The sequence below is a fragment of the Camelina sativa genome, chromosome 7 (genome assembly GCF_000633955.1).
Source record: "Camelina sativa cultivar DH55 chromosome 7, Cs, whole genome shotgun sequence".
Lineage (NCBI taxonomy): Eukaryota > Viridiplantae > Streptophyta > Magnoliopsida > Brassicales > Brassicaceae > Camelina > Camelina sativa.
This window is the reverse complement of record NC_025691.1, coordinates 23023544-23037404: the sequence shown is the minus strand read 5'-3', so window position 1 is coordinate 23037404 and position 13861 is coordinate 23023544. Positions and strand designations below refer to the sequence as shown.

The 13861-nt window shown below is 37.1% G+C and overlaps 4 protein-coding genes across 8 annotated transcripts in view; 1 reads left to right on the top strand and 3 right to left on the bottom strand.

Moving 5' to 3' along the window:
* Positions 221 to 1941, bottom strand: LOC104704861 (UDP-glycosyltransferase 89B1). The gene is given in 1 exon segment (XM_019227803.1): positions 221 to 1941. A coding segment is annotated over 1 exon segment (1428 nt). The 5' UTR covers positions 1759 to 1941; the 3' UTR covers positions 221 to 330.
* LOC104702089 (carbon catabolite repressor protein 4 homolog 5-like) lies at positions 2084 to 6200 on the bottom strand. 5 transcript variants are annotated; one of them, XM_019227804.1, is made up of 15 exons: positions 6030 to 6200; positions 5591 to 5920; positions 5323 to 5486; positions 5065 to 5130; positions 4936 to 4988; positions 4528 to 4609; positions 4264 to 4310; positions 4069 to 4141; positions 3756 to 3848; positions 3649 to 3681; positions 3445 to 3536; positions 3135 to 3267; positions 2821 to 2906; positions 2617 to 2701; positions 2084 to 2435 (listed from the first exon to the last, which is right to left on the bottom strand). In XM_019227804.1, the coding sequence occupies exons 2-15, from the start codon at positions 5859 to 5861 to the stop codon at positions 2379 to 2381; spliced, it is 1335 nt and encodes a 444-aa protein (XP_019083349.1). In that variant the 5' UTR covers positions 5862 to 5920; positions 6030 to 6200; the 3' UTR covers positions 2084 to 2378. The 5 variants fall into 5 exon arrangements, with proteins under 5 accessions (XP_019083349.1, XP_010416214.1, XP_019083350.1 ...); XM_010417912.2 differs by having other exon boundaries at positions 5591 to 5883; positions 6030 to 6199; XM_019227805.1 differs by having other exon boundaries at positions 3457 to 3536; positions 5591 to 5883; positions 6030 to 6199.
* Positions 8942 to 10485, bottom strand: LOC104702088 (zinc finger protein CONSTANS-LIKE 7-like). The gene is made up of 2 exons (XM_010417907.1): positions 9465 to 10485; positions 8942 to 9374 (listed from the first exon to the last, which is right to left on the bottom strand). Exons 1-2 carry the CDS (start codon positions 10395 to 10397, stop codon positions 9102 to 9104), a joined length of 1206 nt encoding a protein of 401 aa, XP_010416209.1. The 5' UTR covers positions 10398 to 10485; the 3' UTR covers positions 8942 to 9101.
* LOC104702086 (kinesin-like protein KIN-14G) overlaps positions 13065 to 13861 on the top strand; it is a 7222-nt gene continuing 6425 nt past the window's right edge. The window contains exon 1 of the mRNA XM_010417902.2: positions 13065 to 13193. The gene's annotated coding sequence lies outside the window, so the exon portion shown is untranslated. The remainder of the gene's footprint in view (positions 13194 to 13861) is intronic.

The window sequence follows — 13861 nt, the reverse complement described above, 5'->3', positions numbered from 1 at the left end:
AGAAGAATCCGTTAGGTCTTTACAATGGATTCTAGCTCCTCCGCCACCGCTGCTCACGGTGAGAGCCATTTCTTTTTGTTGTGTGGATATGTGTGAGAGAGAGAGGGAAGAAGCGAGAGATTCGAAGAAGATAAGGAAAAACAAATTTCGGGTCTTATTAAACCCGACCCGATCCAACTTGGCCCGCTTCTTTACTTTTTTTTTTTTTTTTTTTAACATAAATCGAAATTATCATAAATTCCACAATACAACAATTTAATACAGTCGTGTGAGAAACATATTAAAGGAAAAGAAAAAATAGACCATAATTTGAACTTTGATTGACCAAAATCATTTGTTTAGTCCTAAACTAACGACATGTTGGATAAACCCATCTAAATCCTTAACGGAGCTCCCATGTTCTTGGACCGCATCCAACGCTGCTTTCCTCAGCTCCACCGCTTTGATCCTCTCCGTTTGCTTTCCGGTCACGGCATCTTCGAAAACTCTAGCTAACTCGTCCGGGTCAGGAACCGTGTCTGGTCCTTCGCAAGCACGCACGCCCACTCTCAGCTGGTCGACCACAAGAGACGCGTCTGTGTACTGGTCTGCTCTCATCGGCCACGTCAGCATCAAAACGCCCGCGACAACCGCCTCCATCACGGAGTTCCAACCGCAGTGCGTTAGAAACGCTCCCACGGCTCGGTGACGTAGCACAGCCACTTGTGGAGCCCATCCTCTGATCACCAGACCTCTCCCAGCCACACGATCGTCAAAGCCGTCTAGGATGTTTCCACGTGTCGAATTTTCCTCGACGGGCTCCTTTACGGCCCATACGAAATGAACGCCGCTTTTCTCGAGCCCAGAAGCGAGCGCAAGAGTCTGCTCCTTGGTCAAAACAGCTTGACTTCCAAAGCACACGTACACCACGTGGTCATCCTCACGTGCGTCTAGCCACGACATCACGTGATCGACAGAAACCGAGTTCGGCCCACCGCGATTATCACCGGATACTGGAAGAATTGGTCCTACGGCCCATACACGATCATGGCCCATCTCACGCTTAAGATGCTCGAGATAAACACCTTCCATGGCGGTGAAAGAGTTGACGACGAGTCCCCAACTCGCCACGTTGTCTCTAAACGAGTCTCTCACGAATTCCCAAGTTGGATCTCCGCGAACGTAACTTCTGTAAATCGAAGAGACGTGAGACCAAGGGTATTTCGGACAATTCGGGATCTTGGGAAACTCGAGGATCTCGTCATCGTCATCGTCGTGTTTCTTGGTGGGCATATCGATCCACAACGTATTGAGGATGCAGCAAGTGATAGCAGCGGAGGGAGAGAATTCGAGACGAGGGATTCCGAGGTTCTGGGTCCAGCCAAGGAAGAAATCAGAGACGATGGCTACAGGAGGAGAAGGGTGAGAAGCAATCCAAGAGAGAAGCGGCGCGTGGAGATTACCAAGCGCGTGGATCATTGAAGGGAAGGCGGAAGGAGGTAAGTCTTGGACGTTTTCGACGCCGGGAGGGATCGAAGGGTGAGAAGGAAAAGGGAGGATAAGTGTTTCGATGTTAACTCCGGCGGAGAGAAGAGGAGAGAGGAAAGGGAGGTTCTTTGGGGTGAGTAAGACTGTTATGGTTAAGGCGGCGCCGCCTCGGAGAGCTAGGCGGTGCGTGAAGTCGAGGAGGGGAATCAGGTGGCCTTGCGCCGGAAATGGAAAGATCAAGACATGAGTCTTTGTAGGAATGTTCTATTCCTCCGATACTCTCAATGTCATAATGACACTTTAGTTAACTTTCTTGTTTTTGCCGGAATGGTTATTATTTGGTGGAGCCAAGAGAAGAAAGAGAGGGATTTAAATAGAGATGTGTTTAGTGCTAACTGTTGTTATAATTGCCGATTTGCGTTACCCAATGTTATCCCAACACTTACAGAGAAAATGCTTACGACTCTTTTGATAATACCGTGTGGGTCTTTTGATTTATTTAGCATCCAATCACACTTGCGAAGAGCCCTAATTGGGATTGAACATTTTTACGTAACGCCTCTTACATTGTTTGCTTATTGTAGCAAAATGGATCCTCGCTCCTCATAGGTACACGTCCGAAAACATACGATTTTGGTATTAACTTTTTTTAAACCAGAAAGAGTAGGTACAATTCGTGGGTAGGTACTTTACCCATCAAATTGTGTGTTGGTACAGTAAATATTGGAAACAGTTTCAAGTAAGCAACTCTATGTGTTGGGTGCTTTGCCTAAAATTTGCGTAGTTACAAATATTACTGAATCTACTTCAAAGCTCTGGTTCACAGGCCTCCTTTAGCATTCAAAAGCCTCAAATGGCCAAGATAGGTGACTAGGTCCAAATGTTTGGTGCTAAACCCTTTAGTCTCCTCGTCAGTCATTGACAAAGCCGAGTTCACATGCGATAGCAAGATGGTCGCTTCCCCATTTCTGCAAATTTGCATCAGTCAGAAACTTGTAGGCAACTCTCCCAACAATCACGATTTTTTTACCGTCTAAATTGAACAGAGATTTTCCAGTCTTTATAGGGAAATTATTAACTCAAGCAAGCAAAGGTTCAGAAAAGAAAAGATAGTTAGCCACTACTTGACCTAAAAAAAACATATGATACCTCACTTGGTAGTCGGCATGTTCTTGTCAAAACATCAGTTGGCAAGGTTTCAAGAACCCTGACAGGAACAAGTTCCTTTGTGTGCCTGATTTCAATTCCTCAGATTAATGTTTGGGATTGTATAAAATAACATAAGCATATATCACCTCAGACTTAACCATATATAATCAAAAGCTCTAATCAATGATATCAAAACAGACTTACCATATATAATCAACTGTTCCCAGGAACCTGGAATGATATGTTGTTGCCAATGGTTCACCGCGTTGATCTCTCGTTCTATGAGTACCCTGAAGATCTCAGGTTTTAGCATACTAAAAGGAAAGCTACAACATCATACAATATGCACGTTTCACAGTATCTATTAGAAAAGAAAGCCACAGCTCCTAACGGCGTTCTGAGTTTGTATGGATTTTCTATTCTTGAGGTAAGGGAAACCTATTTTAGCATTCCTGTAATACAGATTTCAATGCTTTCGATACGCCCAGAAGTCGAGAACAAGAAACAAAAACACTTACAGGAACTCCACTATATGCGCTATGAAGCTTCAGTTGATGTTGGACATGAGTGCTTGCTTGACCACCAGTTGCAAACTGTAGTTCTTCCTTGCTCCATGCATTGGGTAGTGATCCGGATGCGGATACTGCAGCACTGAAGAGAGGGGAAGTTGTTAAGTTAGACTAAATTGAGATAAGATCTGAGGAATACCTAGTTGATAAAGCACAGACCAAAGAAGAGATAAGTAATCTATCAGTTCATCAGGTGAACCGAAAGGGAACGCAGACACATTACCCAGAAAACCAAAGATCTCGGTGAGTATCAAATTACCTAACTGCATACCGTTTTCTAAATGACCTCTTCTTTGGTTCCACTTCAGACTGACCAGAAATTTGCCTGCGATCGTGTAATTGTGTATCCAACTGGAAAAAGGAAAATATAGAGTTTATTCTAACATTTCCAGCAAAGAAAGGAAAAAAATGTTGACAACGAAAGTTGTAAAAGAAAGAGTCCAGGACCCTCAATGGAACTCACATCAGCTGAAGCTATGAAATCGTAGATTGCACTCTGTCCAGCATTTCAAGATTAAGTTTTAGAACACTATCAGCTAAATCTGTGACAAAAGTTGGTAAAGAGATAACCTGTGGAGTGCTATTCAGATCACCAGCAATCGCCACTGGAATATTTCCCCATTCTTGTGATAACTTGTAAGCCTTCTCCAGAAATAGTCTTACCTAAAAGTTATGACATATCAACTATTAACTAAATGAGCGAGCTACTAGAATTTCAATGAAGTTTCATCTATACTGCCAGGCATAGATGTACTGATATATACATCAAATACTACCAACTAAAGAACTGACATTTCCAAACTCAGTAGCGACAACAATGCTCTACAGATTCTAAGGATAAACGAGTTTCATCAGAATTTTGTAGGGATCTAGCATGATATACTTGGCCTAGCTTGATATCCCCACGCTTAGGATTGAACAAGACATGTATATTCCCAACTACAAGCCGTCGAGGACTTAAAGATGTTTCAAATATCAGACAACGAAACATGAGAGCGAGCATAAAATTTAGTAAGGATCTTAACAGTAACATAAATATTCACTCCAGTAAGGGAATCAGAAGAGAACTCAGACATACTCTGAAGGTCGTATACTTAATTTAGACTTTGGGTCTTTATGGTTCATCTGTTCCGTAGTAGACAATCAAATAAAATAAATTAATTGACAAGGATGAAACTATCGAAAATTGAGTAATTAGCATTTCTGCAAACACAACAGGAGGGGTAAAAAATCTAAAATAACCCCAACAATGAAGATGCATCTTTCATATCTTTGTGTGCTCCTATAACTAAGGAAAATCAGAGGAGACGAATATAAAGCAATTACTTTAAATGGTGCATACCTCTAAAACACAAAGTTGAGCAACATTGTTTCGCATGTCAAATCTATCAAACTCTATATGTTGATAGTCTAGAAGTTTAAATCTGCACTCACAACAGAAATATATCACGAATGATGAAACCAGAGAGTAAGAGTCTAACAAAATAAACAACACTGAGAAACAATTAGAAAACGAAACTTTAAGCGTTATAACTATATACAATTGTGAAGGCAATGTCAAAGCTGATAACATCACACAACATGAACAGAGACTAAAAAGAACTTGAAGATATATGATTTCCCTCGCTCCAATAGAGAATTATTCCCTTTAGACAATTCAAATGGCTAGATTCCTGACTCCGGCATATAGAGACTTCCCAGTTCCCACCACACATACAAAATGACCCTAAATGGAAACAACAGAACTTACAATTTCTCTTTCCAGAATATAGCACAACCATCACTCGCTTCTCCAGTCCGACTCTAAAATAACACTAGATATATGAAAACGGCACCAGCAATGCATAAGAGGTAATAAAATCTTTTGACTCGTATATACCTTGTGAACACCTTGAAATCCCCTATTTTTAAGAATACCATCGAGATCATCAAAACGGTCAACCTCCTGCAGTAAAATTGGAACATGAGAATGCAACCAGACTTCTCTTTGGAAATAAATGGAACTAAAATAAGCTCTTCTCAACATATAGTAGCTCTAGGCAGTTCCACTGTTATTTTATTAATAAAGAGAACACATTTCTCAACAAGAGAGTAATGAACCATACGTAAGGGAGATACATAAACCCCTGGAACTTGCCTGAAGACATAAGATGCTTGCATTATAGCGACTAATCTCCTTGCAGATGAGATGTTTCCGTCTACTCCACTCTAAGTGCTTCGGGGGAACGTTGTAATACAAGTCCATGTGGTTGGACGCATTGTCAACACCAAGTAGATTGTACGAAACTAAAACTACTTTATCTGAAAATCGAAAAGAAAAAAAAAACAAAATTTTAAAAAAAAAGGAATGTGATACTTGGTGAATTAATCATTTATTATTCCGTGGAGATTGCAATTGCACAGACCTTGGAGATTTTCAAAATTGGTAGCGGAAAACACCCATTCGCGCTCACCGGAACTCGAGATTATCTCCTTTGTTCTCTTTCGCCGCCGCCGAGAAGATTTGGTAGGCCTAACTGGTTTACAACTACGCCGGCTTGATCCCGGCGCAAGAGGACGGTGAGGTTTTAGGGTTATTGACTCATGTCTATACGACGATTTCGAAATCGAACATCGCTTCCGCTTGGTGACGGTGATTGAGTTCCCCGTCGAGTTCTTTCGCTCGTATTTACTCATGGCGTGAACTATCGCATTTATTCTGTGAAGTTAAATGGATTAAGACAACTGCACAACAACTAATACACGGCGGTGGATTAATAGAATTGGAGAAGAACATAGACGAAGTTGAGATGAAGCAGAAGATGAAAAATCAAAAAAAAAATAATAATAATAATTAATTCTCACCTCTCACCAAACAGAGATGAAGCAGAGACGAATTATTCGATGTGAGAACTGGTCTCAGTGACACTTCCGTTCCGTCGATGTGAGACCTGAGATACTTCCGTCGTCGATGTGAAGCCGTGAAAGAAGGATGGAGAAGAAGAAAATCGTGAAAAAAAAAAAAACAGAGGCGGAAGTAAAATTTAGGGTCAGGAAAACCGAACCGAACCAACTTACAACGAATTTTAACTGTAAATGCTGTCGATCAATTTTGCCTTAATAACCGAATCCAAACCGAAATTTAAAAACCTCTATTCGGTTTGGTCCGGTTCGACAAGTAAACATCAAATGGATGTAAAATTAAAAATATGGTAGCATCAAATGGATGTAAAATTAAAAAAATATGGTAGCATCTACAAGTAAACAATCTGAAGATGTGGTGCAAATCAGTGGTTGAAAATCTCTTGGAATTGCAAGGTAAATCAATCTTTATGCAATTGAGAATGTTGTGTAGACGGACTGATTGTGTATCCCTGTGATGCATCACTGCCCACGATCCGACGGAGCCTATGAGTTCCCAACCACTGAACCCCATATGAGTGTACTTCTTCTTTATATCAAGATCAATGAGCGTCAATTTCTCCGAACCAACTTTTTTATCAACATCCACAAGCTTCATGTAAAAAAAAAAAAAAAAAAAAATGATGATGATGCTTTTTTAATACTGTGAAAACAATGAATTTCAAACATGTACATCCAATATTTTTTTCATCTCCCATTTGACTATTTTTGTAACTTTGTTGTTGCCCTTAACAAAGCCAACTCAATATATATATTTAAGTTCTTAAAAACAGTTATGATTCTAACATGGGGCATTTTTACAAACATATATACTAAATATTACAAGAAATTTGAAAACATTCCAAAGTTATGGTATTTTGTGACTATTATATGCCCCAATTCCATCATTCACTATATATGATGAAAATAATTTTGAGTAGTCACTAGTTATTACTAAAATCATCCCACATGGTCACAATTATCAAACTAAAAAACTTATGAAGAGACAATTTTGTTTGATAAGTCCGATAATACTGTTTTTCTTTCAATTTTGTTTCGAAAAGTCATCGTTCTAGTTTTTAATGTGTTAGTAAGAATATTTAATATTTTTATGCTCAAAACAAAACCAAATAAAGAAGCGATAATCTAGCTTTATATATATCGAATTCAATACTCCTGCATGTCTTACGTATTGGTGTCCAAGAGATATATAAATTAACTTCTTTAGTGGTATACTAGTATATATATTATAGTAGATTAGGTCCGGGTAAATACGCATGAATGAAATGTTAAGAAGTATTTTAAATATTAATTTATATTTTATTATAAAAAGAAAAAAAATGATTTAGAGTTCATAAACTTCATCTCAGAATACAATTTCGATGTATATTACATTATAATAAAATTAGATTTTTTTAAAAAAATGTAAATGCGGCAAGGGAGGAAATAAATAGTTGACATGTCAGCATTTCGAAGCTATATTAAACACCCAACTCATATTAATAATTTTCTTATTCTCCGATTAGTTAAAGAGAAAAATAAAAAATATATAAAAATCACTAATAATGGTTTACATGGATTCAGATTACGGAGACGAAGGCGGGTAGGATGACGAAGACGACTGAGAGAGTGGCCGCAATCAAACTTGTGAAAGAGAGATCGGAAGAGGCCATTATCTCACACGCTGTTCCCATTGCGAAGAAACGTTATTTGAAAAAAAAAAAAAAAAAGAATCGCCGAGCGACGGTCTTCGGCTAAATTTGGTGATGATGTATGCGACGGAGAATCAGGGAAACTTGTATATTAACAATATTGTAAAAACAAGGAATTTGAAACATGTACAATAGGTGTTCAATATCTTTTTCATGTCCCATTTGACTATTTTGTAACTTTGTTGTTGTCCTTAACAAAGCCAACTCGGTATATTTAAGTGTTAAAAGATAGTTATGATTTTAACATGGAACATCTTTATAAACATATATACTAAATTTTATAAGAAATTTGAAAACATTTCAAAGTTATGGTATTTTGTGACTACTATATGCCCAATTCCATCACTCACTATATATGATGACATTAATTTTAACTTTTACAAGTTATTACTAAAAATCATCCCACATGGTCAAAGTTATCAACTAAAAACTTATGAAGAGACAATTTTGTTTGATAAGTCCGATAATATTGTTTTTTTCAATTTGGTTTCGAAAAGTCATCGTTTTACTTTTTAATGTAGGTGTTAGTAAGAATATCTAATATTTCCATGCTCGAAACAAAACCAAATAAAGAGGCAATAATCTAGTTATATATATATATATCAAATTCAATATTCTTATTCTTGTATGTTTTATTGGGGTCCAAGAGATATATAAATTAATTTCTATAGTGGTATTTTGGTATATACTTTATTATACTAGATTATGTCCGCGTAAGTATGTATGAATAAGAAAAATATGTGAAATGTTAAGTAGTATTCTAAATATTAATTTCTATTTTATTTAACTTTTTATTAAAAATAATAATTTAAAGTTCACAAACTTCATCCATAATACAATTTAAATTTATATTACATCATAATAAAATTAAATTTTAATTCTACGCACTCAATCTCAATCGATAAGACTCACAACTTTCATATCAAAAAAATAAGTGCTGAAGTAAAAATCTAGGGTCTAGATTTAATTTGGTTCAGGAAAACCGAATTAACCGAGAAGAGGTGGAAAGAAGAACGATCAAGAAAGAAAATTGTGAAAAAAGGCGGAAGTAAAACCAAACCCAACTAACTGAAAACCGAATTAATTATAAATGTTGTCGATCAATTTTGCCGTAACAACCGAAATCCATAAACCTCTATTCGGTTCGGTATTGCGAAATTCTAGGGAAGATGAACCCACAAATTTTTCCTTCTCAAATTATAAGTGGGCCGACTACAACCATCGACCCCAAGATCTTTCAGTTACAATTATAGTTCAGTAACTTCAGTTACCTCAATTAACAAATATAACTGATTATCATCATACATTGCTGATTAAAAGTAAATTACAAGACGTCAAAATTAAGTGACGTCCTCTTCACGAAACGACCTTTGATTCGAGGTCTCTGCTCGGCATTAAGTTTGCGAACCTCGTATCTTATCTTCTTCGCGAACAACCTCGTCCTCCGTTTCTCTCTATACCTCAACATCCTCGCCTCTCTCTCCACATCTGATCCTCCTCTGTCTCTCCCTTGCTGGCGTGTCACTGATCCGACGGCCGACGCTAGCTCTTCAAACCCACCCATCACATGTGACGGACACGTGTTGTTCCCTCCCAACTGGATCAATGACTTTAAACGTTAATCTCGTATATTTCAATCTGCTTAATTAGCTCAAAGTCAACGAAATAGAGATGAAAGAGATATTACCAAACAACCGTCGAGATTAAACTCCGGTTTGATTCCGGTTTCCCACGGTGAACCATGATTATCCCAAGCACTAATCACAGCTTCATAATCTAATCTCAGAAACAAAGTCGTCTTTCTATCTTCATCCTCACATGTTTCTTGATCTGATCCTCCATGTTCACACTTGACTTCTTCTTCTTCCTCATCTTTGACCCTCTTCAAATCCTTACTATCAAACTCAAACCCTACGTTAGTCTCTTCTTTGACGAGTCCACTACTACTGTTTAATTCCTTGACTCGCAAGAAAGGTTGTTCTTCCTCAAGTAAGCTCTCCACGTCCATAACGATTTCCCCAAGATCCATATCGAACGGCAAGAACCCAATTAAACCTTCATCGTCGTCCATGATTGCCTTCTCGATCTCTCCCAAGTCTCCGCTGCTAGTGGTGATATCGACTCCATCAGGAACTAAACCGAAGCTGTTATCATCAATCACCATGTCTGAGAAAGGATCAAAAACCGGTACGCAACAGTTTAGACTCTCTTCGTTCTCGTCTGTAGAAGAAAACGAGAAAACCCCTTCTTCTTCTACACCAAGCTCCGGAACAAGAGGATCGTTAGAATTATTCACATGTTGAATCTGCAACAGCTTGCTCCTAGGCGTTCTTGCCTTTCTCCTGAACCCTTCATACCACACCGACGTAGTTTTGTCAGTCGCCTTTGTCTTCATCAGAAGCTCCGGAGACGAGGATGATTGTAACCGGACACGTTCGTGACGTTTCGCCAAATTGTTAGCCGAGTGGATCGAAGCGTCGCAGCTTTGGCATAGGAACGCATCATCGGCTGGGCAGTACCAACTAGCACGTGAAGATCTCTTCATGCACACGTCGCAGCCACGCGCCGCTGTCTTCCCTCCCGTCACTCCAGCGGCTCGGCTCTCCACCTCGACCACCATCTTTATATATATAGTTACCTCTTTGTGTTTATTACACAAGGGAGATAATTGAAGAAATGGAGAGAGGCCTTGAGAAGAACCAAAGAGTTTGTTTTATATGGTTTTGCAACGAAGGATGGGTGGTCTCTGTGACGTCTCGAATTTCTATTGGTATTTTCATTTTTTGAGTGCTACTTTAAAACAAATAGTTGCATTTTGTGGTCTCAGTTATTTGGAGAGGGAGATAGTAATGGAAATTAAGCTCTAACAATCTTATTCATATACTATGTAGTTGTATTTTGGAATAAGGATTTTTAAATAATTTTCGACTATCAAATACATTACTTAATTTTTTACAATTAAGCATATACCCGATTGTCTTAATCAAGGAATTTTGAGAATGAACTATGTACTTTTTGTCTCTCATGTTTCTAGGATTCAGTGGCAATAAGTAATACACAGTTAATTTGGAGATAACACTGTTGTAAATGAGTGTTTTTGTTGTCGGCAAACACTGTTGTAGATGGTAAATATCAACTTATCAATTAAAATAATTTGTGGCGCTCTATGGCAATATTAAAAATAAAATCGGAAAATTAAAGAATCTGTGGTTGTTGGATCAAAATGAAACTTCAAGTAGGACCTATTGGTGATTTAATTCTCCATTCCTATTGGATGAAATATACGGCCATCCCCATTATTTCACCCTGATTGGTTAACACTCTTCTATAGAGATTTCTACGGGAGCCCACCTTCTAATTTTATCAGTTTTGGTTTCTCTCATTTATTTTTGTTTGGTCTTTTTTTTTGCGTTTGCATAACCGCACCGCAGCGTGTGACACTTTAAACGCAGAAAGTTATATTTCCAATAATAGCATATATAAGATCATTTTTTATGCAGACAATATCCTTTTGAGGAACTTCAAACAAACGTCCTTTGAAGTTTGGTAAAACATACAATATTTATTATATCTAATATCATATTTGATTATTTTTCAAAAAGTATATGTCACTGAAAGTGTAGAATTGTTGCGGATCTTCTGAAATTTCATCCCAAGATATTACATTGCTATTTTCTAATAACATTTGTTTGCAATTGCCATTTACCCATTTGAATCTTTTTATATTATTACTACCTACTAAATTAATTATATATAATTTATTGTGGATCTGACATAAGGGGAGCCATGGATTTCTAGAGTCCTTTAAAAGGAAGGAGTTGATTGCGATTTGTGGTGGTAAAGCGACGTGCCAATATATAAAATTAATTCAAGAGGTTGTAATTGACTTCCTCAATTTTTTTTTTTTTTTTGGCAATTTTGCAGTTTACGTCGTCCATACACACAAACGTTAATTTACATATTATAAAGCAGCCAAAAGAAAGAAACAACGAAACAAACAATTTTGAAGACTTTATATAAATTAAAGAAAAACAACAATTTTACGCCACATGACACAAAAACCATTGAACATCTTTATCAGACTTGTTCCTCTGCTTTACATGTTACATCTTACACCACCATTTTATTTACATATACAAAGACATGATATACATACCATAAATATATTACGAACAAAGTTGAAATCTGCACATATTTATGAGATAGGTTTTACGATCAAAATATAGTGTCGTGAATCTCATGTATTGTGAAGGTATATATTTTACATATAATATATTCATTGACGAGTGAGTATCGGTTTCTGAGGTGGAGGCACGTACGTACAATAGGCTTCAGAGGCTTTATCTCTCTATCGGGATATATATATTTTCATCGGCCAGTGTAAAGTTGACCGGCGAAAAGAAGGATAAGCTTTTTTTAGCAAGAGGTTTTTAAATCCGAAATATATGCATATATATGTTAAAATGATGTTTAGCGGTGTATTCATACGAGAGTATCTCACTGGAGTCCAGATATTATGTACCAAGAATACGTAGTGCAACTGTGCAAATCTATTTGACCTAAGATTCAGTTTCGGTGCAAAATCCTTTTTACACACTATTTTTCTCGGAAGATATGCTTAAGGTAGATGCGGGAATTCGTTTTGCATTCATGTATCAGTATATATCTTCTGATTTGTACACGTCAAAGTGCGATAGATCGATTCTTAATGGTTAATAAGTATCCTAACACTAAACAAGTAAGAACACTAATTAAAAAAAACTAATAATCATATATTAAAATTCAATGTGATAAATAAATATCAGTACGACATTTGTAGTGTTAATTATATGATTTTGAGTATAAAGTATAACGTAACTCTTTTTATAATGCAAACGACCCCAAGTTAAATATAGAGCCATAAAACTCGACGTGGTGCCCAAAACAAAACCAAACATGGATGGACTATGGATACATAGTATTATATTTTGTCCGTTGGTCGTTGTAACATCTGCAAATCATAGTTATATAAAGTTAAATCGTTTCATAATTTCCAATTCATAATTTTTCTGTTAACACTCTTGTTATGTAAATGATTTTTTTTTCCTCCAATTTTAGCCCAAAAAAATCATAAACGATAGGAGAAGATTGTTGTTGTTTTACTGCCTTCCTCCTACATTCGCGCTCCCTCCCTCTGTACACAATCCCCAAATAAAATCTTTTTTTTTGGGGGGGGATTTGTTTTTCTTATCTGTTGTATTCAATTTTCATCAATTAAAAAAAAAAGATAATAATAATCTTTACTATAATCGCTAATAATAATCAAATCAAATCAACCCACATTCCCGTCACGTCTCCTTCCGTCGTCTCTCTGCTTTCCTCTCAAGTTCGACCTTCTCAACGTTCGTTTTCCAATCTTTCCCGAGAAAATTTCAAGGTTAAGAGACCAAAAAGATCGCATCTTATTCTTCCTCCTTTTCTTCTATGTTGCAGTTTTGCTGATCGCGACTTTAACTGTGTTTTGACTTGGTCTGTCGATGTTGATTTTTGTTTTTTCTTTCTCTTGTTGCACCAATGTCCCTTTTTGTTCATCTTCTGGTAGGTTCGTTTCTAATAGCTTTGTTTCCTTCTTTCTTGCATTGGTTGAAGTTGCGACTTTTGTTTGATCGTCTCACATTCCTGTTTTTATTTTATTTTGTCTTATCTTCGATTATTATGTTTGGCTTGCGTGTTGCTCGATTGATCGATGCTGTACAACGGGTGAAATCATATGAAGTTTACTGGGTATTATTAGATAAAAAAATCCCATCTTTGAAACGAATTGAATTTTGATCGTCGGGACTTGGTATCATCTGCTTTCAATTTGGGAATATTCTCAATTCATCACAATGATCTCTCTGTCGCAGTGCATTTTTCAGATTTTTGATTGCACAATACAGCTGATTACGATGATGATTATAGGAGATAGTTTTATCTGATCATGTTCTTACTTGGCGAAAAAGAAAAGAAACTGTGCTTTTGGGGATTTTTTTTCTAGTTTTCTGTTTCTATGTTTGTGTGTTGTTATGAATTTTGTCTAATGCTCTTTTTTTTTTTTTTTTTTTT

Bases quoted from the DNA above. Each gene is read 5' to 3' on its own strand.
- LOC104702088 (XM_010417907.1), bottom strand. From the start codon at position 10,397: ATGGTGGTCGAGGTGGAGAGCCGAGCCGCTGGAGTGACGGGAGGGAAG. The intron at 9,375-9,464 runs GTAATATCTCTT...TCATTGATCCAG, and splicing joins TTAATCTCGACGGTTGTTTG to TTGGGAGGGAACAACACGTG.
- LOC104702089 (XM_019227804.1), bottom strand. From the start codon at position 5,861: ATGAGTAAATACGAGCGAAAGAACTCGACGGGGAACTCAATCACCGTC. The intron at 4,989-5,064 runs GTATATACGAGT...GTGTTATTTTAG, and splicing joins GATTTCAAGGTGTTCACAAG to AGTCGGACTGGAGAAGCGAG. The intron at 4,610-4,935 runs GTAAGTTCTGTT...TTGTGAGTGCAG, and splicing joins ATATTCTGGAAAGAGAAATT to ATTTAAACTTCTAGACTATC.